Source organism: Oryzias latipes, chromosome 6, assembly GCF_002234675.1.
Source record: "Oryzias latipes chromosome 6, ASM223467v1".
NCBI classification, from domain to species: Eukaryota; Metazoa; Chordata; class Actinopteri; order Beloniformes; family Adrianichthyidae; genus Oryzias; species Oryzias latipes.
This window is the reverse complement of record NC_019864.2, coordinates 200,793-220,621: the sequence shown is the minus strand read 5'-3', so window position 1 is coordinate 220,621 and position 19,829 is coordinate 200,793. Positions and strand designations below refer to the sequence as shown.

The 19,829-nt window shown below is 43.9% G+C and overlaps 1 protein-coding gene across 2 annotated transcripts in view; it reads right to left on the bottom strand.

The window, feature by feature from the left end:
* Window positions 1-19,829, bottom strand: part of LOC101163132 (polypeptide N-acetylgalactosaminyltransferase 18) — a 262,834-nt gene that overhangs the window by 94,190 nt on the left and 148,815 nt on the right. For both annotated transcript variants that reach the window (XM_023955408.1, XM_023955406.1), the window contains exons 5-6: window positions 14,585-14,782; window positions 4,399-4,513 (exon numbers count right to left, since the gene is read on the bottom strand). In XM_023955408.1, the coding sequence (XP_023811176.1) occupies window positions 4,399-4,513; window positions 14,585-14,782 (313 nt within the window). The remainder of the gene's footprint in view (window positions 1-4,398; window positions 4,514-14,584; window positions 14,783-19,829) is intronic.

The following is a 19,829-nucleotide window of genomic DNA, read 5'->3' as shown; positions in this document are numbered from 1 at the left end:
TCCTGGGGAGTTATGAATCTTCTTTCAATAATTATGTGCTCTAGTTGTTTTATGCCCCCTGCTTGCCAAGCTGGGAAGTGGATCATTTTTTTTGTTTATAAGGATGTCTGGGTTGTTCCAGATGGGTGTCATTTTGCATGGTTGAATTGATGATTTTGATATTTTAAGAAATTCCCACCAGGCTGTTAAAGTGGCATTTATATTAATACTTTTGAAACAATCCTGTTTTTTAACTGTTTGGTTAATAAATGGAAGATCTGACAGGTTGATCTTTCCTCATAACGCCTGTTCCAAGTCTAACCATGAGTTGGTTTCTGGATTATTTTTTAACCATTTTAATATGTATTGTAATCTATTTGCAAGAAAGTAATTTTGGAAGTTAATCCTCCACATCTTTTTGCAGATTTTAAAGTTTTTAGACTGATTCTTGCAGGTTTATTGTTCCATAAAAAGCTTGATATGGATGAGTCTAATGTTTTGAACCATTTTAATGGCGGTTGTGTGGGAATCATTGAGAAAAGATAATTAACTTTGGGTAAGATTTTCATTTTTACCGTGGCTACCTTGCCCATAAGGGACAGAGGCAGGTTGGTCCAGCGTGTCAGATCGTCCTGTATGTCTTCCAGTAATGGGGTGTGGTTTAGCTGCACCAGTTCTGATAGTTTGGGGGAAAAATTGATACCTAGATATTTGATATTTCCTGATTTAACTGGTATTTTGAGTCTTTGCTCTGCATTACTGTTCGGTGGTAATACAACAGACTTATTCCAATTAATGGAATAGTCTGATATAGAGGAGAATTCATTAATGATTGTTGCCGTTTCATTTACATAATGTAAATTACTTAAAAACAGTAATATGTCATCTGCATAGAGACTAATTTTATGATGGCTGTGTTTGGTTTTAATTCCTATAATGCTCTCATTCTGTCTTATTGCTGCAGCTAGAGGCTCAATAAATATAGCAAAAAGAGAAGGAGAGAGTGGGCAACCCTGTCTGGTTCCTCTTCTGAGAAAAAACCTGTTGGAAGTCTGTTTATTAGTTCTAACGGATGCATTGGGGTTGTGATATAATATTTTGATCCATTTGATGAATGATTCTCCAAAACCAAATTTATGGAGGGCAGCAATAAGGAACTTCCAGTTTACTCTGTCAAAACCTTTTTCAGCATCCAGCAATAGTACGGTCATTTCTTGCTTTTTAATGGTGGCAAAGTCTATTATTTTACTAGTCTACGGACATTGTCATCCGAGTGTCTGCCTTTTATGAATCCAGTTTGGTCGAAATCAATTATGTGAGGAGTGATTTTTTTCTATTCTCTGTGCTCTGTTTTATAAAATGTTGGTGGCAGTTGTTCCCAGAATTATTTATAAAACTCAGCAGGAAAGCCGTCAGGCCCTGGTGCTTTACCATTAGGCATAAGTAACAGAGCTTCATGAAGTTCAGACAACGCTGCACATTGTATTACAATGAGATGGATGCTACATGTGATTAGCATGTAACTTCTTAGCAGCGGTAAATTCTGTGACCCAATGATGCGGTAAAATGTTAATAATGCTAATGTTGTGGAGTACAGCAGTTATTAAAGACCCTCGAACTGAAAGGTTGTTTGAGGAAAATAAGAAGGCCTATTTATGCACGGGCTGAGGAGCATGACCAGAATTTGGATTTTTCCTGTGGGCACCCGAAGGAGATCCAGAAAGATCCCGCTGGTAGCAGGTTGTGCTCAGTCAAAATCGAACAAGAGTCCAGTTCCAGTTTTGGGTCAAGTTCCTCTTTCCTCTATCCTTCCCAAGAACCAAATACACTAAAGAATCCGCACTGACTGAACTAGGAGACTGTGAGTACTAGAAATTTGCACATGCTTATTTTGTTTTGCTTTCACTAAGTTTTAAGACCTCAACGCTCCCAAGCGACGACACAGGCCTGCAACGGGTATTTGGTTTGTTTAAAAGGACGTTTTCTGAGTTCATAAGTGTATTTATTTTTCCCATTTTCTAAATTTAATTTAGATAAATTCCCAACTAAATTTACACTATTATTTAAAAGACACTTATTGTTTTGAGTTCTTGAAGATGTTTTTTGAAGCTTGGAGAGGGTAAAAGAGATATAAGGTTTTAAGTTATTAGACGTACCTTTTGAAATTTATTTTGTTAATTAGTTATTAACTACAAAAACACCCAGAAGTTTATAGTGATTTGTGACGGCACCAGACCATAAAAATCACACCCAGGACCCTGCCCATAATTCTACAATATTTGAGTTGTTTACAGTTTCATTTGCTACATGGGTGGGTGCTACACAAAGAACTCAAAAGCAGGGCTGAGCATTATATGGCCAAAAAACAGAATCAAGGGGAATCTGGAATTACAAATTTATATTTAATACAAATATCTGATTCAATCCAAATAAACATACATTTTCTTTACTTTTTTTAACGTTTAGATCCGATTTCATGTCGTTACCTAACAAGTGACTAAAGACACTGCAAGTCGATTTTCACATTAAAAACCAACATGAAAAAACATGAAACGTGAATTGATTTATTTGTGGGGGAAAAAAAAAAGAAAACTTGTCACTTTGTTTATCGCAGGAGTTAAATATTTATTTATCCCCCCTCCTCCTCCTCCCCTTGGACGAGAGCCTAGCTGCTAATGAACGAGCTGCGTTGACTGTCCTTACCCCATACTCCACTCACCCTCAAACAGTCTCAAAGAGAAAGTAGACAGATAAATAGATGCTCCATCTCCTCTCCAGCATTAAATCCATATATTATGAACACACATGAACGCCGTAACAACATGAACCTCACTTCTCTTCACAGCTCTCTCAGTGATGGTGAAGGATTCAACACAATATTTCAGACTTCCCACGAGTCTTAGTGGCTATAGGCGGGGCTAACCCCCAGGTCACCACTTAATAACTTTACGCCGAGGCAGAAGTAATTTTAGCCATGAGTTTCCTCCGAGACGCTATTAGGTGACAGACAGTTAGCATGTCAACATATGACTAATGCAAACGCGAGGCCAGAGATGAGGAACCCCCCCCCTCCCATCTCCTCCGCCTTATAAAGCAGATCACCTACATAGGTCAATTTTATTTATTGTTATGTTAAACCAATAAATGCATTTTCTAAGTAATTTTTTTCTGCCTTAGTCTAGAAAAAAATACCGAAAATAGACAGACAGACAGACAGACAGACAGACAGACAGACAGATAAAAACTTTATTCATCTCCCAAGGGAGAAATTCAGTTGTCCGGCAGCAAAACACACACAATAAATAACAATAAAATAATAGTTCAGAAAATAGCAGTTCATATCAGGCAGATCTGTTAAACAGCAGTACCGAACCGAAATGTACCGAACTATGAAATTCTGAACCAAACCGAATTGAGATTTTAGCGTATTGTTACACCCCTAGTAATAGGTGAAAACCGCAAAGATGTTTTAGATGTTTTAGGGCTGCTAACCTCCTCTTTAGACACATTATACTCTTTTCTTAGACAGACATGAACATGTGTACAATTTTCTGTTCTGTTCAAACTCTCAAAGTTCAATCCTTTATAGAAAAATAAGTCCAGTTTCATAGAATGAAAATAAAGATCTGATTGAGATCACAAACTTGTGTAGATTTAAACTGAACACATTCTGTACGGGAGACACAGCATGGAGAGGTTTGATTAACAACGTCAACAGACAATCAGGACGCAGATCACAATACACTTCAAAAGAAAGAAAAAAAAGTAAAAATGCAATGAAAAAAAAGACTACGAGCCCGCAATATAGCGAATGGAACTTTGAACTAATTTTACTTTATGTTGTTTGTTTGATGAATTGCTTCTGAATTTCAAAGTAAAGTTAATATACTGTTGACATGGACAATGTTTGGAAACCCACAGGCATCTCACTGCGTCCTTCTGAGTGTCAATTTACAGGCTTCAGGCTTTATCCTGGGGGTTGGAGATAATTTATCCTGATTAGTTGGAAGTCAACTTTATTTAGTTACCACGTTGAACCCCCCTGTCTTGACAGTTTTGTAAGGCCATTAATGAAAACAAAAGTTTAGAATAGTCTCTGTTTATGAAGACCATCTCTAAACTGTAAATAATGTAGTTCCTGTATATTCCATGAAGCTGGGATGTGATCTTATTAGTTACTGTTTCAGTTTCAGCAGGAGCTCAGTTTGTGTGAGTCAGACCAAATGAGTAATGAGGGTGACTGATACAGCTCTCATTCTGTCAAAGGAAAGGTCATTTGTCTATTTTTGCGGTGGGTAAGAACACTTCAGATGGTACAGGGACACTGACAGCCCGCCCCAACGCAGACCCAGAATTTACCGTTCAATTTTGAGTTTTTACTGCACGAGAAAATAAACGGCATTTAATAAACAGGCTCACCCTGATGCCCAGCTCCACATTTTCTCCGCCGTAAATTTCCATTCCCTCATCGAGTAGGCCGATCTCCTCAAAGTATTTCCTGTCAACCACAAAGCAGCCGATCAGAGCCGGGCTCCTGGAACACAGAGGAACGGTTGTTATGTTAAGCTTCATGAAAAAAGTCCAGAAATTAACACAATTCAACATCCACATGTGTTTTATGCACTAAGACATCATTACAAACTGGAAAATACCAGTGACATGAACCATAGCAGCAGTGTGGGAGAACTTGACATCCACTCTGTGACTCAGAACTCAACTTTATAACCTTCAGTTGGTGCAGCAGTAATTTGCAAATTTGTCTCCTGAAACTTTTTCCAGTTTTTACTCAATTTTAGCGAAGGTACACATTAGAGCCTTGCGCGGGACTATTTTCTTCATCCCGCTCCCCCCCACTGAATTTCTGACCAATCCCGCCCGCTCCCGCAACGTATGCGTTACACTCCCGCACGCACCCGCAATATGTATGTCCACTCCCGCCCGCACCCGGAAAACTCAGAATTTAGTCCCGCACAGTAATACAGATGCATTGATTTTGTATCGTCTCCCGTCCCGCAGGAAAAAAACACGTATTTGTCACGGTGAGGTGGCTCGAGAGCCGGTTGGACCCAGATGCAGAGGCAGGAGGCAAGGATCAGGGCTAGTGGGTTTTAATGCACAAAAAGAACAAACAAAAAGCGCTGCAGAGCAGGATGACAAAAACCAAACGAAAACTCACTGTGGCGTGGCGAGGGACAAGGAACGAGGAACAGGGCATGACATGGCATGAACACCAGAACAGGAATACTAATGGACCAACACAGGAGGAAGGCAGAGACAAGACTTAAATACAGACAGGGCAGACAAGACACAGGTGAACACGATCAGGGCAGATGGGGACCAAAGGAAGTAAAACTCAAGAAAACAGACAAAACAGGAGACTTTCAAAATAAAACAGGAAACAGAAACAAGACAGAACAAGGACCAAAAACAAGACAACAAGTTCAAATCATGACAGTACCCCCCCCTCAAGGAACCGCTCCGAGGTTCCAAAAGTCACATGAGGGGGGGGCCCCGGAGGAAAACATCGACGGGCACAAGAGTCCAGAGGACGGCCGGGGTCCGCGCCGTCCGGCGAGGCAGGTCCGGAGGACGGCCGGGGGGCCGAGCGGTCCGGCGAGGCAGGTCCGGAGGACGGCCGGGGGGCCGAGCGGTCCGGCGTGGCAGGTCCGGAGGACGGCCGGGGGGCCGAGCGGTCCGGCGTGGCAGGTCCGGAGGACGGCCGGGGGGCCGAGCGGTCCGGCGTGGCAGGTCCGGAGGACGGCCGGGGGGCCGAGCGGTCCGGCGTGGCAGGTCCGGAGGACGGCCGGGGGGCCGAGCGGTCCGGCGTGGAGTCGTCAGGCGTGGAGTCAGGCGTGGAGTCAGGCGTGGAGTCAGGCGTGGAGTCAGGCGTGGAGTCAGGCGTGGAGTCAGGCGTGGAGTCAGGCGTGGAGTCAGGCGTGGAGTCAGGCGTGGAGTCAGGCGTGGAGTCAGGCGTGGAGTCAGGCGTGGAGTCAGGCGTGGAGTCAGGCGTGGAGTCAGGCGTGGAGTCAGGCGTGGAGTCAGGCGTGGAGTCAGGCGTGGAGTCAGGCGTGGAGTCAGGCTCTGGCGGGTCGGGCCAGCAGTCGGAGTCAGGCTCTGGCGGGTCGGGCCAGCAGTCAGGCTCTGGCGGGTCGGGCCAGCAGTCAGGCTCTGGCGGGTCGGGCCAGCAGTCAGGCTCTGGCGGGTCGGGCCAGCAGTCAGGCTCTGGCGGGTCGGGCCAGCAGTCAGGCTCTGGCGGGTCGGGCCAGCAGTCAGGCTCTGGCGGGTCAGGCGTGGAGCCGAGCTCAGGCGGGTCAGGCGTGGAGCCGAGCTCAGGCGGGTCAGGCGTGGAGCCGAGCTCAGGCGGGTCAGGCGTGGAGCCGAGCTCAGGCGGGTCAGGCGTGGCAGTGGAACCGGGGACCCAGGCGGCACCCCCCTGGGAGCCGGGACGGGTCGGGGCGCAGGCGGCACCCCCCTGGGAGCTGGGATGGGTCGGGGTGCAGGCGGCACCCCCCTGGGATCCGGGACGGGTTGGGGTGCGTCCGGGACCACCACTGGACATGGCTGTGGTGCGTCCGGGACCACCACTGGGGGAGGTTGTGGTGCATCCGGGACCACCACTGAACGTGGCTGTGGTGCATCCCGGACCACCACTGAACGTGACTGTGGGGGACGGCGGGGACGACGGCGACGTCGACCCCCCCTCATGGCGAGACGGCTCCCAGTGTAGTCCTGCTCTGCTGGGTCCAGAAAATTTGGTTGGTCCATTCTGTCACGGTGAGGTGGCTCGAGAGCCGGTTGGACCCAGATGCAGAGGCAGGAGGCAAGGATCAGGGCTAGTTGGTTTTAATGCACAAAAAGAACAAACAAAAAGCGCTGCAGAGCAGGATGACAAAAACCAAACGAAAACTCACTGTGGCGTGGCGAGGGACAAGGAACAAGGAACGAGGAACAGGGCATGACATGGCATGAACACCAGAACAGGAATACTAATGGACCAACACAGGAGGAAGGCAGAGACAAGACTTAAATACAGACAGGGCAGACAAGACACAGGTGAACACGATCAGGGCAGATGGGGACCAAAGGAAGTAAAACTCAAGAAAACAGACAAAACAGGAGACTTTCAAAATAAAACAGGAAACAGAAACAAGACAGAACAAGGACCAAAAACAAGACAACAAGTTCAAATCATGACAGTATTTGTATAGATATGATTAAAGAGATTCATATCCCTCATCCAGCCTCATCTTTTCATGCATTCCTCTTTTGTGTAATGTGCAACCTAAATATTAAATATATTTTCCCAAATCCTGTTCGGTTAAAAGTGTGCGTGTGTGCGCGCGCAGACAGACGGCCTGAAGCGCGCTCTTATTAAGAGGCGGGGCGGGGCGTTGCACACTTTTTTTTTTTTTTTTTTTATTGATGCAGAACAAAAGTGACATACAGCAAAAGAACAAGGAACAATAAACTGTACATCAAATGTTCAAAATAAACGCCAGGGGATATAGCAAAAAAATAAACTTACATTAAATTATACAGCTGAGCAAGGTGATACGTTTTAATAGCTTTTTTGTTTGTACTGGGGGAAATGGAATGTAAGTAACATCTAACTTGGGCTAGTAAATCAATAAAATTAGGAGCTTTATTGCTGAATTTAGATTTGTGAATATAATACTTGGTTAATAAAATCAGAAGATTTATTAAATAAAATTGAGATAAAAATGTCTTATCATAATTAACGTAACCAAATAAGATGTTTTTCCAGGTTAAATTAAAATGTGGATAAATTTGAGTTTTTATCAAATTTGTCAATTTGTCCCATACTTTTTCAGTGTACTTGCAGGTCCAAAAAATATGCACCAACGTTTCCTCAGACTGAGAACAGAAAGAACAGTTTTTATCAATATCCCTTTTTAGCCTTTGCAGGGGCATTGCACACCCCCAACAACAGGTTAGATGACAGTGGTCATTGGGCGTCTCTACCTGGTGCCTTCACGGAGCTTCAGTACATAAGAATCCAACAGCCGCACAGCCCAACGTAGTCCGCTAATATATATTCATGAGATATTCATGGCAGCACTGATCCCGCGGGTTTTTTTTTTTTTTTTTGCCGCCCGCTCCCGCCCGCAGCACAATTCAAACCGCCCAATCCCGCGAGATTTGGGATGGGTCCCGCGGGACCCAATCCCAATGCAGCCCTCTAGTACACATCTTTAGAAATAAGGAAATTCTTCCTAACCAAGAAAAACAATTTGTGAGTCCAGACTACCATCACCCCACCTCAGTATGATAGAGAAACACTGTTTTGTTTGTTCAGATCCAGTACTGGGCACATTTCCCTTCGGTTCAGATTTTAAAAATTAGTTTATTTTTAAAGACTCACTTGGATTAAAAAAAATTGTGTTTTTAACATGTTCTTTTGACATTTTTCTGCTGATGGAGTGAGAATATGTATAAATAAAATGTTGCTTAAAATGACATTTTTCAGTATTTCTTCATTCAAATCTTTGTGAATCAGGACCGGACAATATAATGTCGTTTGAAAAAGAGCTTATTTGTGATGTTGATAATGCAGACGGGGGCCACAAACTTCCTGCTCCGCTACATTCCGATCCATCCAGTTACATAATATTGATCCATGAACCTCTTTGTTTTCCTCGTCTGAGCTGCAATCTGGATCTAAACTGGACGGCTGGATGGTTCTGGTATTGCTCACCATTTTGTCGCACTGGTAATCTTAAATTGGGGTTGTGAGGGGCTGTAAGCTAGCAGAAGCATGGAAAAAGAGAGCTTTAAGTAATGGTCCCACGCACAACTTGGAGGCAAATTTCTAATGAACACCTGCTGCTCTATAGCAACTATGTCCTAGAAAATGACATGTTTATTGGTTTTGGCTAAAAATGGCATGATCACGAATCAAAAAGCACTGGAAACAATTTGAAAATAGATCTAAAGATGGTTGGAGTGGGCCTTTGAGCAGCTTTGCAAGGCTAACCTGTCACTCATCGGCTTCGCACACTTAGAGCTCTGTAAGAAGTCAGAGGAGCACATCATCTGCAAACAGCAGAGACGGGGTTCTGAGCCACCCAAGGCTAATTGTTCCTCAATTTTTTCCTGTCATTCAATCTACGTTATGGTGTTAACTGGGGCCCGTGGACTCTGAGAAAAAGCTCAGGGGTGTTTGTAACTTTTTGAAGTACTTGCATGGTCTGACCGTGGGGGAAACCAATGGGGGATGCTTGTTCTCGCGAGGATCGGCACTGACTTTAATATTTCTATATCCTTTTTTTCTCACTTTAGGTACTTAATTAATAGTAAATGTTGACAAGAAGGTGTCTGCTCCTGCAGCCATTTGCAGGTTGATGTGCAGAAAGAATTGGTCTGTTGAGAATAGATTTGATGAAATGAGAACACATTTTATCATGGCGTGTTAACCCAGGAATGCTTCAGGGCACAAACTACAAAAACGGCTGCTTTCATGGGCGTATGATTTGCCTTTCTAGCAACAATTAGATCCTTTTTTGCTGCTTGAAAGAAGCAGTTCTGCTTTCACAGAAGCAGAATTCTGGTCTGTGGTTAGTTCCAATTTGGGAAATTAATCCCTGAAAATCTTTTAGTCTCTTACAAAAACATGCACATCTTTGGTTGACTTGGTAAAGGATGCCGTGATAAATCTCTACGCAGGATTATACTCACAAATGAACCTGTTGTCAGAAAGGTAGTTTGTTTAACACAACAAATTCAGGACATGGGGGAGTTGGAGTTGCTGGTGTACAAACTTCTACGACGGAGTTTTAGGGCCACGGTGAGGAAAAAAAATTCTGGCCAACGTGGCGAGATTAAAGTCGTCACGTCGACTTTAATCTCATCATGACGAGAAAAAACTCGACACAAAGTTTCGAGAAAAAACTCGTCTTGTCGAGATTAAAGTCGAAATAAAGTTTCGAGATTAAAGTCGCAATGTTGCGCGCGAGCGAAAAAAACTCATAAATTTACGAGATTATTGTGGAAGTGAGCATGCAGAGCAGCAGGTGAACGCCGTGCAGCAGCAGAGCAGACCAACTAAACTTTGTTGAACAGGTGAGCTGAATGTTAATTGATAACGTTCCAAATGTCTGGAAGCTCATTTGTTTGATTTAGAAGTTATTAAAGTTTTATTTATTGATGGTTGGTTTGCAGGATCACTGCAGCTCGATGAAGCCATCATCGGTTGTCCCTGCAGCTGTTTGCTTGAATCCTTTCTTCCTCCACCAGAGACCAGATCTCTACGTTTGTGTGACGCTTCCGTCTGAGGAGGAGAAGCACTTTTTGCCTTTTTCAACGTTGTAATGCTAATATAACAGACTATTTTCAATCATCTTTGTTTTTTAATGATCAAACGGGTCGCTTCATCTGCCGGAGGGGGCGTATGTAACACTGTTTACTTCCGCATTGGTGATCGGATGACAGATTCATGACGTAATGTGACAGATGAACTTCAGGTTATGTGAATGAAAAGGAGAATAAAGGCTGCAGCGGTCCTCTACACCCAAACGTGTCTCTGAGCTCCTTATTTTACATATAAAAGTCCGCTTTACTGACACCGAACCCTGGAAAGACGGCTACACGGAAACTAATCTGATTTTGAGTCGCCAAAAGACTCAGAATCTCTTTGTTTTAAACCTATAATAATCCGGAAATAAAGCTTCACAAAAGGCTCCACATATTTCATCTTCAAGCGATGCTCCGATAAACAGACAACTTCGGGGTTTTCTCCTTGTTAATCTATGACTTTTTTCCCGTAAATTTACGAGTTTTTATCTCCTAATAAAATTTCTTTTTTTGGTGGCCATAAAACTCTGTCGTCAACTCTTAAATACAAAGCCACTAGCTCACTAACATTAGCCATAACACTGAATATTCCTGAAAGACTCAGCTTCACTGCTCTCGCTCAACATTGCGACTTTAATCTCGAAACTTTATTTCGACTTTTATCTCGACAAGACGAGTTTTTTCTCGAAACTTTGTGTCGACTTTTTTCTCGTCATGACGAGATTAAAGTCGACATGACGACTTTAATCTCGTCATGTTGGCCAGAATTTTTTTTCCTCACCGTGGCCCTAAAACTCCGTCGTAAACTTCAAACTGAATCAACAGGAGTGAAAATATCTCTTTTTAGTATTCATGCTGTCAGTCCCACACATCGCTCCTTATCGATATGAGATACAGCACTGCAGCAAAAGCAGCTTGTTTGGTGAATTTTTATTCCCTGGGCAGTGCGTGAACTGGCAAACAGCCAAACGCTCTGAAGCCGAAAAATGCTCACACAATCAATGCCCCCCCCCCCCCCCCCCCCCCCCGGCTTTGAATGCATTAGGATCTGTGCAGAGCGAAATCACAACCAGACCTTCTCCTGTGTGTGTGTGCAGGAGATGAAAGGGCTACGCAATGTTTATGACATGAAATAAATTATGCACATTCATTGAATCAATGCTACTCATCAATATTAAGCCAAGGGGGGGAGGAGGAGGGGGGATAAATAAATATTTAAAGCAGCTGTGAGCGCCACAGAGCCCAGCTTCCTGGAATACTGTACATGTTGAAGGGGAACATTGGGGGGAAATTATGTTGCAAATATGTTTTTACATTTAAATCAAACATGTATATGCATTATGTTCTGCATTAGCGTTTCCCAACCCTGGTCCACCGGTCCCCCTGCCCTGCGTGCTGGATTTTTTCTGTGGCTTCCCCTGGGGCCCCTCATCGGCCCTACAGAGACCCCAACAAGAGCCACAGGTGTTTAAATCATGATGTGTTGCAGTCAGACATAAAGGCAGACGTACATGAGGAGCACGGCTGGGAAACACTCTTCTACATGTTCACATAATCCTTTTTAATGACACTCCTGTGTGCAGCTGCCTTTTTCTTTGGTCTAAGTTTACAGAGTGGTTGGAGGTGTTGACTGACCCCCAGTACAGAAGGGGAAATGTGAGGTCTGCAGGGTAAAAAGCTAAAAAAACAAACAAAAAAACACAGTCTTGTTTGCATGATTGTACTTTTCTTATTCTCACTCCTGACTGGTCTGTATGCAAAACGTGATGCAAAAAAAATAAAATAAATAAAAATAAAATCCCAATTGCATAAAAAAACAACTCTGACTTCAGGAAGTGTGCAGATCTTGCATCTGAATCACGGCCGCTTTCTGCAGTTTTGTGTCTCTGTGACACAGTTTAATTACTTGCTGTCCACATTAGTCCGAGGAGGGAAAAAATAAGAATGAGAAACAAATTAAAGGGACTTTTTATTTTTATCAAAAAAAAAAAAAAATCAAAACACAAAGTTCAGGAGTAGAATAATCAGATTTTCCTCAATGTTGGTTTTGGGATCCCACCCACTGATCACATCAACACTGGTCAAAGCTGAATCCCTGATTGCTGACACAACATATATTCTTTGCCAAAGTTCAGATATTTGAACTCCTAAAACATTGGTCCGTGCCATGCCACGATGTCTGAAACATGCTGCTGCCAGACCGCCGTGCCTGACGCTTAAAATCTGTCGCATGATCATTAGATCGCATTTGTCAGTACATTGACTTAACATCGAAACTGAAAGACCCTGCCATGTGAATCACGTGAATGTACCTTTTTGAATTGCAAAAAGTCTCGCAAAAGTCACTGAATTTCAGAACAAAGGTAGTACTGTGAATTCTCAAAATTGTCACAGGTTGATATAAGCTGATATAAATGATTCTTAAACTAGGTGTCCATGAGCCACAAGGTTAAAAATAATGTTTTGCATTCAAGGTGTGCTAATCTCCTGAAACATTTTTTCTCAAAAAGTGAATTTTGACTTAAATTCTGTCAAAAGGTATAGCGACATATGCTCAATTCAGTTTCTGTTTAATTTAGATGAATATGTTGATAATTCTTGCCTTTTCTTGCAATGTTGTGTCTCTAATTAGCAATGAGCTGTTGAAGCCCAGGGAAACGCAACGGTGCCGAGCAGCTGCAAAACTAGAAATGTGTAAATGTTTCACCCGGACTGATGGTATAACTGAAAGGCATAATGCTGACACAGGAAAGTGGATCCTCGGTTTCTTTTTCTTTTAGTCCAAACAATCTATAAATTTGATGTTATTTAAATTATCAACAGTATATGAACATTTCTACGTTTTAGCTATACATTTTAACAGCTCTGGCTAAAATTAATTGGACTCTTCTGCTCTTCTGTCCAGCAACACAAGAACAACTCAAAGCAATTTACAGAAACACTGATAGCATGTAATTACATTATGTTTCAGTACATCTGTATCAGCCTCCGCCTGCTGAAGCCAGAGCCGGGAGCTCTTTGGTCAAGCGTTAATATTGGGATCTAAAATTGGATCTACTCAGAGATGAACCTTGAAGACCAAAGCTGACATCAACTTTTGTGATAAAACTGTCAGCCTTGACCCAAGGAACTGAAGCTACAAGATGTCAAGCTGGAAAATGTTCAGAACGGATGACATTTATGAGAAAATGGGCACAAGAAGATGGATGAAAAAAACTGTTTTTGCTGTTCATCCTCCTTGATTATAATACTGAACAGGATATGTCTCTTAGCCCAGATCTATAAAGAATACATTATTGATTTTCTTCCCATAAAGCATAGCGGCAAACATTTTGTCGACAAGTGGATAATCCTGAGCAAGCACTTCTTCTTTTTCTGCTGGATTATTCCTTTAAAGGGATGCTGCAGCTCTAAAAAAACTGAATATTGTGGTTTTGTTGTTGTCAGAACATATCATTGACTATCCATGACACAGATATGCCAAAATATCACAAGAGTTTTGAGAAGAACCACATTCTTTTCTATAAATGTGATGTGTCCAGTTTCCCTGAGCTCTCAGAGGTTTTTAGAAAACCAACAGAAATCAATGATACATGAAAATGACTGAGGACTGAAAGTTCATCTGCAGGTAATCTCATAAAAGCTGTTTTATTGGGCTTTGAATTAAACCACTAATGATTATTGCATCATAAATATTTCTCTTGATCTGACAATTCCCCAAATGAAGAATGTAAAAAACGAGAAGCAGAGCAACAGCATCTCAAGTCAGCAATATCATCATTGAAAAATAGACTATCACACCATAGATTGGGACAATGCAGAAACGAGTTCATATGCGAAAACAACGAAACCATAGAAATCAAGTAACAACACCTTTTCTTATTTAGAAAGACCTGACAAGTAGGGCATATCCATCACAAAGCTGACAGTGGCACATTCAAACTTTCTGATGAAGTCTGTAAGCCAGTGGTTAAACCATGTTGTGGTAAACAACATCCATCCGTCCATCCATTTACTCAACTTGTTAAGTCCCTTTCCAGTGTCACAATCAGCCTATAAAGCTTATTTCTGGACTATAGGAGAGAGTTGGAGTGCTTGGAGAAAACCCACACATCTACAAGGAGAACATGCAAACTCCACACAAAAAGATCCCAGAAAGGATTTGAACCAGATCTTTTTCCCTGTGGTGTGAGCGTGCTAACCACTACACCACCATGCAATGTAACTTACATCTTTATTCTGCATTTTTCTGACAGCCTCCCTTCAAGTTTCTACTCATACCAGTCTCCTGTACCTGATGGGGGCTGTGTGGTTTCGTTGGGTCCACCAGGACTTTGGTGGGTTCAGGTAACGACACCACAGTTCCCAGTCGAAGCCCTGAGCAGAGAGGGGGTATTCTTCGATCTCAAAGGTGTCGTACTTGATGTTGTCGAAAGAAGGTGACACAACTCGAGTCCGGTCCTCTTTTATTCGTTGCAGAATGGGTTCTGCCCTGGGGGGAAACGAAAACAGAATCTTCCTCAGAAGTTTGTGAACACTGAAACAAACTTTATTTGGTCATCCAAAAAGTTGCCACCAAACATTCAAAAATGATTCAGTAGATTCCATTTGCTAAGTTTTCGTTCAAAATGTCCTCCCCAGCAAAGACCCTCAAAATGTGACCCCATCCCGCATCAGGAGTGTGATCAGCAAAAAAAGAAAGCATGGGTGGTTGTGTTAGAGTTAAACTGGTTGGATCCATGTCTGATGTGTGGCTTTAAAGGAGCTCCATCACAAGTTCTTTTTTTTTTAAACTTGTCCTGCCCATCAGCTGAGCAAACAGATTAGAGCTTATGGCCTCTTGTGTTGGACATAATTTACTTTTACAAAATGGGTTATTAATCTTTTGACACATCAGATTTATATTTGAATAAACCCCTTTTTTAATTTGGACTAACCTTTATTCATATTACTTATTTGTAACAGTTTTTTGTCCAGAGAGAGAAAAAAAGGAGGGAATAAGAGAGGGATATTATAGAGAGGGGGGTGAGGGGATAGGAGGGTCAATATAGAAGGGGGGGGGGTAAAACCATGAAGCATCATAAAGCGACAAGTTGGTGGATGTTTATAATCATTACAGTCAGGTTTAGATGTATAACAAATCTAGAAGGGGCGTGGCCTGTCCACACACACACTCAAATGTTATAAACATACCTGTTGGCTCCAATAATGTTCACATACAGACAAGTCAACATGAACATAATACAACTTAAGTTCACACAAACATCCTTATGCATTCAGACCAACACATGTGAAACATTTCATTCAGTCACGCAAGCTATTTGTGCAAAGGTGAGATAACACCTGTGCTTGAGAGAGTTTTTATGTTTTTCTAAGGTGGATGATGGAATGTAAAATGAAAGAGTGAGAGTGTCCAGTCATCCCCACACCAAGACCCCCGCCACAGCAGCAGCAACAGCAGCCAGGAGACCCCCAAAAGCCACACGATAGCCGATAGAGAGCAACCGCCTGCCGGGTAATCACATGTACCACCGAGGCTAGGGCAGGCAGGACCGCAAAAGCCCCCCCCCCCCCGCCAGAGAGTAGCGAGGCATAGGGGGACAGAGAGTGCAAGCTCCAGCCCGATAAAAAGAGCAGCCCCCCCACTGCGCCGGGAGGGCCCAACGCTGGGCCCCGGCCCAGGAGAGCATCCCCAGCCCCAGACAAGCAGCCCACTACCACTCAGGAGTCCTGAGCATCCCCCCACCCCGACCCCAGGCAGGGCCCCCAAGCGAGACCTGCCCCATGCTCGAGGCAGCCACACACCCTGCCCACGGTTGGTACAGGAGAGAGCGAGGCAGCGGCCAGCCACCCCTGCCCAGGAAGAAGAGTGGTGGGGGTCCATGAGGAGTGTTGTAAACATGGCCTGACCAGGCTCACCCACAGCTGGAATTTTGGAGAAGGGCAGCGCTCGGGGGCAAGGACCAGAACCTACACCACAGGGACACGGACACCCCCAGGCTCAGATGTGATGTGATCCCCGGCTCTTGGTCTTGCCCGAGAACTTAGGGATCCCTCTCCCTGCGTGGAGAGAGGGCCACCGGGACCAGGAGGCCAGCACCCAGGGGACACGGCCGCCGTTGCCAAGGGGCCTGGCACCCCCTGCCAGGGATGGGGTAGGGGACAGATGGTCCGGGGTCCCACCTTCCTTGTGTAATATTTGTGATGAAAGGACATCTGCTGCCTGCTGGCCGTGATGTCCAAGCACGCCCCCCCCCCCGGCTAAGGGTCCTACATGTCTAAGGTGCAATTAAAAGAGAGAGGGGAGGGGCCTGTTTCCATACAGCAACCATGGGGGGGGGGGAGCACTGCCAAGTAGCTCCTCCCCCCAAGGTACATCACCTGCTGACCCCCCCCCCATCAACCTAATAAGTGATTATACAAGGAAAAGGGTAAGTTGGGGACAGCTGTTAGATTGGGACCCGGTTGGTGAAAAAACTGTCCTCTAGCATTGGGCCCAGGTCTCCCCAGCCCAGGGGTTCCATCGCCTGAAGCGCCAACCCCCCAGTCCCCACACCCCCCACGCTGCTTCCCAGAGCAGGTCCAGGTCCCCGCCACCAAGCGCCGCCCCTGGGAGAGCTCTGGTCAGGCCCTATCGGGACCCGGGCATCCAACCAGCCAGGGTAACCACAGATTGCCTCAGTGGAGACCCCAACCCGCCAAACCTCTAAGTTCCCTGTACCGATAGTTGACCCACTCCATCACAAGTTTTTTTATTCATCAAAAAAATAAACAAGTGTGCTCTTCATTATTTAGGTCCAGGCAGCAGTGGATTCAGTTTAGTTTTCATACAAAAAAAATTGGTCTGTGCATTTCTGATTTGTTTGTGGTACTCCAGAAATCTAATGTCAAAAAATAGCAGTTTTGACTCTATATGAAGCCCTAAAAAATCACAATAAGACTTCTTTAGGGTTATGAACAAACCTCCGCCTTGCTAGAAGATAAACCAGGAGATGAGGAATCAGACATACTTCCACTTATAGCTATGTTTTTTCTGTAACTTAAACATTTTAGGCAAATCAAAAATGTCTTCACATTGTAAACTGATGGTTTGTGTGGTGCAAAATTACAGTCATTACAACAAAACATGGAATACAGTTGCTTGAATTGGAGAAACAGAAGAGTAACAGACCAGGAAATTAGTTTCAACAACAAAAATAACCCTGTTAAGGCCTGTTCACACCGGGACGAATTTCGCCGACGTTTAACGCCTCGTGACTAAACAAAGGGCACCAATGTGAGTGTGCACACCGACGCGAAAAAACGCCACGCGCCAAAGCGTCAAAAAAAAAAAAAACGCCTCGGGTTCGTTTATTTTTTTCGACGCGTCACGTCGAAATCTATTCGACCAATGAGAATTGCGCTTTTGCACACGTGTCTGGAGCTTCTGAAGTTACAGTAAAACACAACTTGGGGGCGCTCAAACACAAAACTGCCTTGCTGAGCACACATACCAGCGAAGAAGATAGACGCCAAGTAGCGTCTACACTGCCGCGAAGAAATAATGACGGACATTCTTAAATATCCCCTTACCAAGTACCAGTTGGAGCTACTGATGCTTGAAATATTCATGTTTTCTTTGTATGATTCTGACAAGCGCGTAAATACTTGCTCTCTTCTTCTGAGTGAAAAGCGACTTTAAGAATCGTAAAGTTGCGCAGCGCCACCTTGTGTACAGGAGTATTTCTGTTTACATTAAGCGCCATCTAATGTCAGGGAATGAAATTGCATGTTCGCTCGGCTCATCGTCAGCGAAAATCGCCTGGGTGTGAACACAAAAGACGTGGCGAAAAACGCTGGCGAATAACGCCTGGCGAATATTCGTCCCGGTGTGTACGGGCCTTTAGAATACAGTTTCCCAGCCAGCAAGGCCAAACGGCCCCATGGGCTTTAAAAGTGGGCATAAAATGTGGGCCCTGAATGGATTTGTCCGCAGTATCCGTGGTTGCCCTATCTGTGTTAGCCCATATTGCCTTAAGTGGGCACTCAGTGGGCTGGCTCGCTACATGAGCCAGCCGTCTGGTGGACAGCGTAGCGAGCATGGCCTTGCTAGCTGGAATGTCAGTGGGAGGTGTGTGGTTCATCAGCACAAGAAAAACTCAAAGAGCCTGCAGTCCTGTCTGGATTAGGAGGGTCAATCCACAGATCTGGGTAAGTATGTACCAAGGAAAGACTTGCTTATGGAGTGTCCTCTGGGATGGCAGACTCAGCAGCAGGAGTAAGTCAGTGCTCGGGTGGGGAGTTCCAGAGAGATCAGTGTGTGCCCTTCAGTATTAGCCCTTCCAAATGTATCAAAGAGGAAGCTCCGTAAGTGGTTGGAAAATTCAATACTGCAGCAGCCAAGGGCGTTTCAGGGATATGATGGTACTTACACCCAGTCAAAAGAGGACAAGCACGGAACTCGATCAGGTAATAAGCCATTTAGCTGATGCTAAATGCAGAGCTACAGGGCCAGGACTGTCATCATGGCCCACTGGATGATAACTCTTTATTCTATTGTAGTATCAGCAAAATCATACGCATGTTTATCTTAGTTTAAAGGTTTTTCAAGAATAAGTTATCAAACTGAGACAGTGCATATAGTAAGGACTCCTTGTGAAAGTGTTTAAAATGCAAAATCCAACTTCATGTATTATTTCGTTCTAAACTACTGTAGGATCAATGACAAATAATCAAAAGCAGGGGTTCATATTTGTTACTCTGCAGTGAAAAATTATCTGGATAAAGCCTCGATGACAGATTCCAACTATTTTCCTTCTCAGCCTAATGGCACGAAATGCTAATGGCTGTCATTTGAATGTAAACGACTGTTGAATGTCCCTGGAGGGTCACAGAGCAGCCCCATCAACCATCAGTCATGTTTTATCATTTCAGCACCAGAGATGTACGATTATATTCAACCGTTACGTCTATTATCCCTTTTTAGTCCTTCGTGAGGCAAAGCTCTGCACTTCCATACTTCCTCGTCTCTGTGTACACAGAAAGCTCCGCTCTGAGGAAACTCAAACTCTTCAGATTGCTTTGACCTCCATGTCAAACAAAGATAAAGTCTTCTCAGTGAAAGGAATTATTTTCCCAAACCTGAACACTCATGTTGGCCACTTTAAACTCAGTGGAGGGAAGTAGTGGATCCGATGAAGCGCTACATTAAGCTGCTGCTTACCTTCCCACAAATGAAAGTCCAATTATTTTTCAAAACTATTTCTTGACCTGGAGCAAGAATGTTAGAAAACGTTTTGAAATAAACTATTTTTGCGCATTAATGAGACTGCACACTGAACTGGAAAACTGAAAACGCGCATAAACCATGTGGAGGAAGACGTCGCTCTTCTCTTGTGTTTGTACTTTTTTATATTTGCTTTTTAACCCTCAAATAAAACTTTAAAAATCCCAAGCCTCTTCAAAGTACGGCTGTGGAAAAAACTAAGATCTATTTGTGCTCATTTTTGGTTGGATTTTGTGACTCTTGTGGGTTTATTGTGGGGCGGCCGTGGTAGGGC